The sequence below is a fragment of the Nannospalax galili genome, unplaced genomic scaffold, assembly GCF_000622305.1.
Source record: "Nannospalax galili isolate Female #2095 unplaced genomic scaffold, S.galili_v1.0 scaffold54, whole genome shotgun sequence".
NCBI classification, from domain to species: domain Eukaryota; kingdom Metazoa; phylum Chordata; class Mammalia; order Rodentia; family Spalacidae; genus Nannospalax; species Nannospalax galili.
In genome coordinates, this window is record NW_008341028.1 from 9,816,886 (window position 1) to 9,828,903 (window position 12,018).

The 12,018-nt window shown below is 46.6% G+C and overlaps 1 protein-coding gene across 1 annotated transcript; it reads left to right on the top strand.

Annotated features, from left to right (window-relative positions):
- Positions 1 to 690: 690 nt before the first annotated feature.
- On the top strand, positions 691 to 2,364 carry Rplp1 (ribosomal protein lateral stalk subunit P1). The gene is made up of 3 exons (XM_008836383.3): positions 691 to 891; positions 1,293 to 1,367; positions 2,121 to 2,364. The coding sequence occupies exons 1-3, from the start codon at positions 820 to 822 to the stop codon at positions 2,316 to 2,318; spliced, it is 345 nt and encodes a 114-aa protein (XP_008834605.1). The 5' UTR covers positions 691 to 819; the 3' UTR covers positions 2,319 to 2,364.
- Positions 2,365 to 12,018: the final 9,654 nt, after the last annotated feature.

A 12,018-nucleotide genomic window follows, 5' to 3' on the forward strand; every position in this document is an offset into this window, starting at 1 on the left:
TGTTTCAAAAGCTTCACTTTTTGTTTTTATTTTTTGTCTTTTTTTTTGGGGGGGGGTCTCCCTGTAGCCCCAGCTGGCCTGGAACTCATTACGTAGACCAGGCTGGCTCGAAATCATGGCTCCGCCTGCCTCTTCCTCCCAAGTGCTGGGATTAAAGGCGTGCGCCACCATGCTCCGCAAGCTTTACTATTATAATCCTTATCAGGTTATGAAAGTTACTCTCCTAGTTCCCTAAGTGTCTACGTAAACGGCTGCAGAATTTTGTCAAGTGGTTTTCTGAATCTGCAAGCTCCTAAATGTACTTTGCTAATGTAATGATTTTAGGCTTTTCTTAGTATGCTGTCCTGTGTTTTATAACCCTCTTCCGAATTTACCTATTTCATCAGACAATGGGCTAAGCACTGGAACTTCAAACCCATGACCTTCGCGACGTTCAGGTCCGCTGGAGACGTAATTAGTTCATTTTCCAGAAAGTGTGAGCCTGAGGTCCTGCCAGTTCAAGCAGGCTGCGGAACCTGCGGGCGTCTCCGTGTCCCTAAAAGTACTTTTAATACCCGCAGGGGCACTGAGCTCTCCAGCGCCAGGAAACCGGACGCTCACACTCGCGCAGGCGCCTCCACTAGATCCTGGCCCCGTCCCTTCCGCCCGGCGCCGAGCGCCGATTGGCTCGCGGAGCCGTATAAGAGCTTGCGCGCAGGCGCGGGGATCCCTTTCCTCAGCTGCCGCCAAGGTGCTCGGTTCTTCCGAGGAAGCTAAGGCCGCGTTGGGGTGAGACCCTCACTTCATCCGGCGACTAGCACCGCGCCGGCAGTCCGCAGCATGGCCTCCGTGTCCGAGCTCGCTTGCATCTACTCCGCCCTCATCCTGCACGACGACGAGGTCACCGTGACGGTGAGTGTGGTGGGGGAGGCCCGGCGTTTCCCGCCGGTGAGAGCCGCGACTCCGGCGGCCTCGGGCCACGTGCGGACCCGCGTGTCTGCAGCCCAGCGCGCTGGCCACAGGAGCGCGTGTGCAACAGCAGCTGCGGGGCTGTGTGTACCGGCCTTATTCGCGAACTTTCGAAATCCTCGTGATGGCTTTGGGTTCCCACGGTGCGCATGCGCTCTGCCCCCACCTGCCTACTGTCCGAACTTGAAATAGCTGTGTGACTCAGGCTAGTCTAGGCTTGTGATTTTAAAGTAAGCATTCATGAAGTACCCGTATGGAGCCCAAATTATATTAATGATGGCTCTGTACACCTCAGTGACTTGGTTTTAGCTGGGATCGTGATGAATTGGCGTTTTGTGTTTCAGGAGGATAAGATCAATGCCCTCATTAAAGCAGCTGGCGTCAATGTTGAACCTTTTTGGCCTGGCTTGTTTGCAAAGGTAAGGTTTGGGAAGTGTTTGGGACTGTCATTATTCAGGAGATAATGAAGGGACCAGTGTTCTGAGGAAACTGAATTCAGTGGTTTGGGCATATAAGCCCATTTTAAAAGGGCTTATACAGGGGAAGACCTACCTTCTTGTACAATTAATTATACCAGTTAATTTGAGTTTTTGGCAAGCTGAAAGTCACTTCTTAGGGTTGTGTTTTCCAAAGAGTTTTGTAAAGGTTGATAATGTTACTGTTAGTTGTGGTGTCATGTTTCTTCTTCCAGCACCTGGTTGGCAGTCTGAGGTCAGCCTGGTCTACAGAGTGAGACCCTGTCATACAAAAAGTCCAAACCTGTTAGCTTAGCATTGATCTGCAGGCACCCTACTTGACTTAGCAGTGTGTGTTTATTTCACTGTTAGGCATCATGAACAAGAATTGATCCCTCATTTTTGTTCAGGAAACTTGAGTTCTCTCAAGTTCATTTCGGCCAATTTTCTCATTTATGAAAGGAAATTCAGGTAGCTATACATTTCAAATGCAAGTACTGTATGAGATTTAGATCTGGGAGCCATGCATGGTAGTGCACACCTTTAATTCCAGCAGAGACAGGCAGATCTCTCGAGTTCAAGGCCAGTTGGGGCTACAGGGAGACCCTGTCTCAAAACCAAAAAAAGATTTAAAAGTGTGCACTGCTCCCATTTTGATGTTGGCAGAGAAGCCACTCCCAAGAGTGGAGAGTAACTTTTACCTGTGCTGTGTTGCAGGCCCTGGCCAATGTCAACATTGGAAGCCTCATCTGCAATGTAGGGGCTGGTGGACCTGCCCCGGCAGCTGGTGCTGCTCCAGCAGGTGGTCCTGCTCCTTCTGCTGCCGCTGCCCCAGCTGAGGAAAAGAAAGTAGAAGCAAAGAAAGAAGAATCAGAGGAATCTGATGATGACATGGGCTTCGGTCTTTTTGACTAACCCTTTTAACATGCTCAATAAAAAGCTGGACCTTTTGGTCTGTTGGGACAGGGGTCTTCTTGGGACTGGGTATGGTGTCAACATCCCTCTCTAATGCCAGCAGACAGGAGGATCTTGAGTTGAGGGCCAGCCTGGGCTACTGGCAATTGAAATTACATGTAGGTATTGTTCATGTCTGGGAATAGGCACAGTGGGCATCCCATCCATCCACATAGGAATGCTGCTGCCTGGACTGTCATGACTATTTTGAAGTCTTTTCTGAACAGCCTGCCTGCCTCCCCCAGGTCTTCCCTACTCTGCATCTGTAAAGGTGGCAACATAAGCAGGGTTCTGAGAGAGCACACTGGTGTCCTGAGGGGTTGGAGGGGCAGAAGGTTCAATTAGTGCCTTTTTAAAAATAAACAAGTATGAGTGTATTGCCTGCATGTATGTGAGTGCACCCATGCAATGCCACGGAGCTCAAAAGGGCTTCAGATTCCCTTGGAACTGGGCATCATGTGGGTGCTGGGAATCACCAGGGTCCACTGCAAGAGCAGTCAGTGCTCTTGACTACTGAGTCATCTCTCCAGCCCCAAATTAGTGCTTTTATAAACAATTGGGGGTTGAGTTGGAGATGGCTCAGCGGTTGAGAGCATTGGCTACTCTTTGCAGAGGGCTCCTGGGTTCACAGTTCCCAACACCGTATGCCTAACAACCATAACTACAGTTCCAGGGAGATGCAACACCCTCTTCTGCAGGGCATTGGATGCATATGGTGCACTTGCATACATGTAAGCAAAATACCCATACACATGAAAGTTTCTATAGCCTTCAGTGGGTGGCCTGGTTTGGAAGTGGAATACAGGCATTTGTGAGCCACCTGACTTGGGTGCTGAAAATTAAATACAGCCTACCAGAGAGCAGCAAGCCCCAGCTACCTAATTTTGAAAGAAAGGGGTACTGCTAAGTCCCCTTGTAAAACACTTGATAGAATACAAACACTACCTTTTTTTTAAAAAAATTTTACTGATGGTGGGTCCAGCCCGGGCTGTCATCCAGGGCCTGCCACACTACCTTTTATTTGCTTAGTATAAAGCATTTCCATTGACTTAGGCTTTCCTAACCCTTGGTGGCATTTTGAGGTCTTTCTGGGAGTGAAAGTGCCCAGGTTCCTAGGTCCACCAGGCCCAAACCTGTCCCCAGCTTACCCACCCCTTCCTGTTTAGGCTTAAACTTGTCTTACAAGCTTCTTACTTGATCGTTCAACATGCATGATCCACTGTTAGACTCTTCCCATCAGGTGCCCACTGCACTTCTACAGTGGTACCTTGGTCCCCTGCTAATCTGGTGTCAGAAGGAAACCCAGGATTATGCTTAGAGCAGTAATCTGCCTTCAGAAGTGTTGCACATGGAATCAGTGAAAAGATTCAGAGCTATTAAAGATAACTTTTTTTTTGGCTTCTCACCCAAAAGTGATAACATGAAAGTGCAGTACTGCCTTCTGGAGAAGATGATCAGGAACTAAGCAAGCACGAGAAAGCCAGGCATATTGCTATGGCTTCACTTACTGTTAAACAGGCTGGAGCACTGGCTCAGTGGCTAAGAGTATGTGCTGCCATGTGGAGAGGACTGAGGTTCTAGCACCTCACAACTACCTGTTCATCCAGGGGTTCTGATGCCTCTGACCTTGGGCACCTGTATTGCACATACCATTCACAACAGAAGTTAAAGTGCAGTGATGCAATCTTCAAAACAGGTTGAGTATCTTACCAAGTTGAGAGTGCTTGTTGAAGTTGGGCCTGGTGCCTCAATGCTTCAACCTAGCACCACCTCTACCACGACATGCCCATACACATGCTTAAGTGATAAGGCTGGGTGTGGTGGCACATACCTGTAATCAAACCATTAGGGGGAGGTTAAGGCAGGATTTTAAATTTAGGTCATCATGGGCCATAGAGCAGGACTCTGAAAGCTTCAGCCTTGACTTGATAAGCCACTTAGATCGTTCTGCAGGCAAGCCTAGATAATTCAGCACTGAATATTGGTATCTTTAGTTTTAATGAAATAAGATCTGGAGATAACTATGCTCAGGGATAGAGTGCCTGCCTACATGTTTAATCCCCAGTCTCTTAAATGAACAAAAAAAAAAAAACGTAAGGAGTTAGGACCATACTTCTCTATGCCTGATAACAGTCACAGAATGGCAGAGCATGAGCTGTGGAAGTTGAGATGGATCACCAGTCCTATAAACACCTATGTCAGAACCCAGGGTCAGGCCCTTACATATTTTAATAAAATTCAGATAGTTCTGGGCCTCCAGTGCCTATTGAACCACTGGCAGAAGCAGCTACACTTGTTTTTACTCTTCTTACTAGCCCTTCTCTGGAACGATGTCCACCCTCCCTAGTTCTTTACTACTCTAATCACAGCATTTGGGACATGGAGGCAGGAGAATCAGGAATTCAGGGTCATCTGCTACACTGAGTTTGAGGCCAACCTGGGCTACATGACACCCTGTCTCAAAAACGTAGATGAGACATTTGAGACCAAGCCAAGAGACCTGAGTTTGATCCCTGGAATCCATATAAAGGTGGATTCCACAAACTGATTCCACACAGTTGTCCTCTGACCTCTTCACATGGTGCTGTGGCACACAGACCCACATATATCATGCACACAGACACAATAACTTTTAATATTTTATGTGTGTGAGTGTATTCCCTGCATGTATATAAGTGCACTGGTGCATGCCAGTTCCCCCAGAACTGTAGTTATAGACAGTTGTTAGCCACCATGTAGTTACTGGGAACTGAACTCAGGTCTTCTCCAAGAACAAATGCTCTTAATTGCTTAGCCTCAGTCCCAATAATAACACATTTTAAAAAGCAAAAAATATGAGCAATAGGCTCCAGTCTTTAGGAGTCTGGTTCCATCCTCTACACTGTACTGGGTGGATAGATGGTTCTTTGTTGCAAACAAATGGAACCTGCTTGTGCGCCCAAGCCTCTGGGACCCTAGGACATTAGGCTTAGGGAAGCAAGGCCTGAAGGGATTCCCAGGTCAGGGACATCTAAGAGACCCAAATGCACACAGTGGCTGGCTCACCCTTACAAAAGCCCTGGCAGGACTCCATACCCAACAGTGTGCGGAATTTAGTTTGGGCTTTTCCTGCTGCTGGTCACCTACATTGAAAGTGTTGGAGAAAGGGGACTGTCTGCCATCAAGGAGGTGGTGGCCAGAGAACACACCAGCAACATTATAAACACACTGATGGAATAGGCTTCAAGAAGCAGGTCCTAGGAGAGATTTGGAAATATGCCACGATGGGATGGGGACTCCAGTGTTTGTGTGGATACCAGGCTCTACAAAGCTGTCAAGACCAATAGAAAAAGATGGTCCCATGTTATACCTGTGTGCATTCGCCCAGAAAACGTAAGGAGTCGTCACTGAACCTCTGTGCCTCTTTCATTATGTAAAAAACTATAGTCAGTGTGGATGAGAACTGATTGCTGAGTTTGACAAAATTATGAAACTAAAGTCACCCCTCCCCTCAAACCCCTAAAAACCAAAGAAATCATTTTCTTTCCAACTTCAAGAAGCCCTCACCAGGTTAGGTTAAATTTCCTGCTCTAACACCCCCATATTACACCTTTTGTTTTGTTTTGTTTTTTGAGATAGGGTCTTATGTACCCCGGGCTGACCTTGTACTCTATATGTAGCCTGAGGATGACTGAATTTCTGATCCTCCTGCCTCCTCTTCCCCCAAGTGATGGGATTACAGGCACATGCCACCTGGTTTATTCGCTGCTGGGGATCAAACCTAGGGCTTCGTGCATTCTAGGCAAGCACTGTACCAACTGAGCTACACCTCCAGTCCTGCCCACATTACAGCTCTTGCAATAGATCATTAATTAAACCTGTGTGGTGGTGCCTGTACCTCCAGCTCCACACTGTGCTCTTTGGACCAGGACTTCTGTTCACCTCTATTCCCAATACTCATCAGTGTCTGGGGGAAGAAGGGGGGCTCTTAACAGATGCACAGATGTGGCACCCAGAAACCCGTACACTTCCTTCTGGACCAGAGGCCCCATACTCAAGGTGATCTGTGCAACATCCTCAGGATTTGGGAGATGTAGGAAAGGTGGAAGCCTGAGGCTAGGCGGCCGGATGGGAAGTGCACAAACCTCGTGGTGTCTCAAGACAGCATCTCTGGCTGCAGTGAGTAAGACGCATGTGTCGTGCACTTGCTCTTGTAACGCGTGGGTCATTGGTCTATCTGCCCTGGGAAGAAAGGAAGCTGGGCTGGAAGCTGAGTGTGTTGGAGGAAAGCCGAGCTTCTCAGTTACTTCGCTGCCTGCGAACCGCTAGGGGCGCTCTTGGATCTTCGGGTTCTGCGCATGCCCATTATTAGTCCTGGAAATTAATATTTTTGTTTTGGTTTAACGGAAATTGATGTACGCTTGCTAGTTATAGAATATAGGCCACTGATCATTTTTAAAATCAGGAGGTGTGAAACTTTTTATTGAGCAGCAGGACCGGGGTGGGCATATTTCTAAAACAGAAATCTGTAGTTCTGTGAGGGGTCAGGAGGGGGCACAGTGGATTGGAGGTTACTAGGTAACAGCGTGTTCTCTGCCTCCCAGCTTGTTCTTTGACCTCGGGGAAGTGCATCTTGATTGTTCCAGCACCTTCCTTTCCAGCAGTCTGTTTTGCCAAGAGAAAGCAGGAGATGATTTTTTTTTTTAATGTATTTAATTTTTGAATTGGCGCTTCCTTCTGTGTCTCAGGCTGGTCTGGAACTCATTCTGCATCCTAGGCTAGCCCGGAACTCACCATGTAGTTTAGGATGGACTCGACCCTGCTGACAACCTTCTTGCTTAGATTTCTAAGTAGCTGGGCTGACAGGTGTACCTGATCCTGGGATTTGCCCGTCTTTGGGCTCCTTATGTCCAGTTAAGGTGCCTGGGAGGCTGTTAAAGGCAAATGAGCAAAAAAAAAAAAAAAAAAAAAAAAAAAAAAACAAAAAAAAAGAATCCTTGTTAGCATTTGTGATCATTACTTCCTAGGTCCCACCACAGCCGGTGATCAGAAGCTTCTCATTCTCAGAGGCAGCAGGTGATCTGTACACGCACACCCTGCAGGAATCTACTTAACCAGATCTTCTGACAAGGCAGATCAGAGCAAGCCCAGCTCCTCAGGTTACTGGAATCATAGGCCATATGGGGCCTGACTTCAGACGGTCCCAACAGGTTAAATCTGGACACTTTGCCTCTAAATCAGACAGGTGAAAGGCAAGAAAGGAATTGAATCAATATCGTCATATTGGGGACAAAAGTATAATCTAGTGTCCCATCCCTGCGATTACAGGGCCAACAAGAGATTAATAGGGAAGGGTGGGGGCTGAGACCTATGCATGACTAAGCAGGCACTGTCAGCCTTCTTCATTCTAATTGACTATCTCAAGACTGGTTCTGTAGAGCTGCTGGGAAGGGGCATCACAGTTGTCCCTTGAAGTTTGGTTCACAGTTGTCCCATCTCAGTTTGGTTCCCATCCTGAGATGATTGCTCCTGCATAGAGGGACATCTCATCACAGGGTGATCTGCCTGCTGTCTCTGGAAAGTTTAGGAGACTTCAGGTATCATCACTGTAGATTGTGGACAGGATGTTGTAAAATCTGGCTGTGAATCATCTGTTGGTTAAGACTTGCTTTCTCTTATCTCTGAGACTTCTGCCTTGAAAGGGGCAGGATTACAGGTTTCAGATGAGCATCTTTTAAACTACATGCCTACATGTGGTACTGAGCAGGAATCTGACCCAGAGTAAAGGAGGCAGATCCAAGGTGAAGGCTGGCATTCTATGCTTTTTCTGTTTTTACTCACTCTCTGGGCTTCTTCAGGCCCAAGTGAAGAGTCGGGACTTGGAACAAACATCTTCCAAGTTCCTGTTATACTCAGTGCCTAATAAGTAGAGATGCTTAATAGATACAGTTTGAAAGAATGCATGAAGGAGTGTTAGTGAATGAGCGAATAACTTAAATTTAATAGTTTGATACTAGGCATTTATTTATTTGAGACAGGGTTTCATGGGCTGATGAAATGGTTCAGCAGGTAAAGGTACTAACTGCTTAGACTGACGACCTGAGTTGGAGCCCCAGGACTCACATGGTGGAGAGAACTGACTCTAGAGGTATCCTCTGACCTCTACTTGCACACAGTGGTATGCACACACCTACAGAGGGAGAGAGAGAGAGAGAGAGAGAGAGAGAGAGAGAGAGAGAGAGAGAGAGAGTTGCTGGCTTTGAACTCCTGGTGATCTTCCTGCCTCAGCCATTTGGGGATTACAAGTATATGCCACTATGCCTGGTTTACTAGGCCTTTTAACAAAATTGAGGGACTAGATGTTTGATTTGAATATAAAATACTAACTTGATATGTGTGCCTCTGTGTGTCTGTATGTGTGTCTGTGTGTCTGTGTGTGTCTGTTTGTGTCTGTGTGTGTATGTTTATGAAGACTGAACGAAGATTTCTCAAATGCTGGTCAAGGGCTCTACCACTGAGCTGCAACTCCAGCCCCACGGCCCCTCTCTCTCTCTCTTTTTTTTTCTTTCTTTTTTTGTCTTTTTGAGAGGGTCACCTTGTAGGGTAGCCCCAGCTGGCCTGAAACTCACTATGTAGACCAGGCTGGTCTTGAACTCACAGAGATCTGCCTGCCTCTGCCTCCCAAGTGCTGGGACTAAAGGCATGCACCAAGCATGGCCCCGCTCCCTCTTTTTTTAAGGCGGGGTCTTACTATGTAGCCCTGGCTGGCCTGCAACTCAGAATCCTTCTCCTGCCAACTAGCTGGGATTACAAATGTATGCCACCAAAATAAATGACTGACTTCTGAAGATGGGTGATTTGATCCTCTCTCTTAAAATTAAAAATGTCCTCCCTCACTTTCCATCCAGGTCTCTCATTTGCAGGAATCCAGCTCATGACTATATCTATAATGTCATTGAAATATTGTTTGTAACAGGAGAATAGAGTGCATGATAGGTCGAATACACACTGATGCCTTGGGCTAGAGGAATAGGGCTTGGTGATAGAGCACTTGCCTAGCTTGAGCAAGGGCCCTGGTTTGATTCCCAGTACCACTAGCTATCTTATCAACCCACAAACAAGACTGTCAATTCTGTTTATGCTGAAGATATCCTAATTTATAACATTCTTTGATCTAGGGTGTTACCTGACCAGCTGTAATCCCTGTAGTCCAGTGTACCTTAGGAACCATCCTGTGATGTTTTATAAATTTCTTGCCAAAATTGTGTGTGTGGCTAATGTAAAGAAAAAGTGAAACTCTCCTTTGAGAGGCCTACACCATGCTCTGCTCTAGAGGTTGTCTTATTCTTTCCCTGAGTGTCTATTAACCTCCCTGCTTTGAACTCAAATTCATGTCCTCGCTCTTGAGCAAGTGTTTTACCCATCAGGCCATCTGCCTAGCCCTCCTTTTTCCCAGTTTGGGTGTCCAGGCTAGTCTAGAACATCCCATGTTTTGCAGGGGATGCCCAAGCATCCTGCATGTTGGGACCTCAGGCCCACGCCATCACATGCTATTTTTGGTCCTCATTCTTGTCTTCCCCCTGGGCATGGGGCAACTTTCTCTGTGCATGGGATCTCTAACTGTATGATCATGTTCCTTCTGGGCTGGAAAGACGGCTCAGTGATTAAGAGCACTGACTGCTCTTCCAGAAGACTCAGGTTCAGTTCCCAGCACCCACATGGTTACTAACAACTGTCCCTAGCTCCAGTTTCAGGGATTCCAATGCCCTTTTCTGGTCTCCACGGGTATTGCATGGCACCAGTGCACCTACATACATGCAGGCAAAATGCTCATGCTCATAAAACCCATCAGTTTCAATGTGTTTAAAAAAATGGAGAGGGTTTCTTATGGAAGAGAACTCAGCTTCCAGGTAGTTCTACAGGCAAGAACTCTGACCAATTTTGAGACAGTTTCAGGTCACTATGAGAATAAGGAAAAGTCTTTCTGGGTTTCCCACATGGGCTGGGATAGGGAAGTCAACACTTTGAAATGGAATTTGGACTGTGTGTTTGCCTTAATCTGTTTGCTGTTGTTACTCTGTTACAATACCTGAGTCTAGATAATGCATTTCAAAGAGAGGTTTGTTTTTAGTGCACTGTTTTGGAGCCTGAGAGGCCCAAGATTGGGTAGCCCCATTTGTTTGGCTGTAATGAGGGCATTCTGGCTACACCAGGACATGGTAGATGGTGCCCTAGTGTGTGAGAAGGGACAGAATGTGTGGAAGAGAGATTCAAGGGTGTAGGGCTATTTGCCATACCCTGTGGCAGAACTTGCCATTCATATCGATCAGCTGGACCAGAATTGTTAATTTTTGGAACTGAGAAGGCAAAATGTTGGCAATCATTATTGTGTAAACAGATGGAGAAAAAGCAGTCTTTTATATCTAGGACTAACAGAGGAGTATTAAGGGGGATGGCAGAGACCATGGGCAGGCCTCTTTGGGGTGATCCCCATATTTTCATGGTTTTGTTTATGGCTCTGAGGTCCTGTAACATTCTCCATGCCCCTGTCTTTTTCTTTATTACAAAGACTGGGGTGTTCCATGGGCTCCTGGAGGGCCTAATGTGACCCAGCTGTAGCTGTTCTTTCACAAGTTTTTGTAAAATGAGCAATTTCTCCCTGGGTAATGGCCACTGTTCCACCCAGACTGGTTCTTTAGTGATCCAGTCGAGGCAGGGAGTCTGGTAATCAACAGTGGCCCTTAGAATTGGGGGTCCTCTTGTTTTAGGGACCTCATCTGATCAACTGCTTTAAGGCATTTCTCTTCAGACCCACTAGTAAGAATTACATTGAGGTCTTCCAAGATATCTCGTCCTATGAGGTTTGTGGCTATATCTGCAATCAGGGGTTATATTATGCCAACTTCCCCCTCTCCTCCCTATAAAAACTTTGTATGAATGTTCATTAAATGAGACTTGATCAGAAAGCCTGTCTTGTCTCCATTCTTCGCATCCCTTGTCCCTTTCCGTCCCCTCTCCTCCCTCCAGAAACCCACGCTGGCTGTCTCATGGTTCGGGACATCTGGTGCCCAGCGTGAGGGCTGGATACGGAGGATCCAGTGAGGGAAGAAGGCATCCCCAAGGAACGCGTTCCACAAGAATTCTTCACTCTGGACACGCCGTGGGAACCTGCCTCAGCTACAACCAGAAGTAAGTACCGACGTCTGATTATGGGACAAGAATTTAGCAGGCACGAAATTTATGTTAGGCAATTGCAGGATGCCTTACGGACGCGAGGAGTAAAGGTTAAAATAGAGGATCTATTGAGATTCTTTGAATTTATTAAGGAAACCTGTCTTTGGTTTCCCCAAGAAGGAATAATAGTTATTAAAGGATGGAAAAGGGTAAAAAATACTTTAGAAGATTACTATAAGGTCTTTGGACCCGAGAAAATTCCTGTTACAGCCTTTTCCTACTGGAACTTAATCAGGGAATTAATAGATTCAAATGAATCCTCCACCGAGGCTGCCATAAAGCAAACTTCAGGCCTCCTACAAGGCCCCTCTCCGGAGCCTCCCGGTGATAAAATAATTCCCCCTAAGGAGATAGACCTTATCTCCCTTGACAGTGACGAAGAAACGTCACCCAAGACATGTTCTGAGATTTCAAATCCCAAACATGTTAAATCAGAGCCTAACTCTAA

Coding starts and splice junctions, on each gene's coding strand:
- Rplp1 (XM_008836383.3), top strand. CDS start 820: ATGGCCTCCGTGTCCGAGCTCGCTTGCATCTACTCCGCCCTCATCCTG. Junction 892..1,292: donor ACGACGAGGTCACCGTGACG/GTGAGTGTGGTG, acceptor TTTGTGTTTCAG/GAGGATAAGATCAATGCCCT. Junction 1,368..2,120: donor GGCCTGGCTTGTTTGCAAAG/GTAAGGTTTGGG, acceptor GCTGTGTTGCAG/GCCCTGGCCAATGTCAACAT.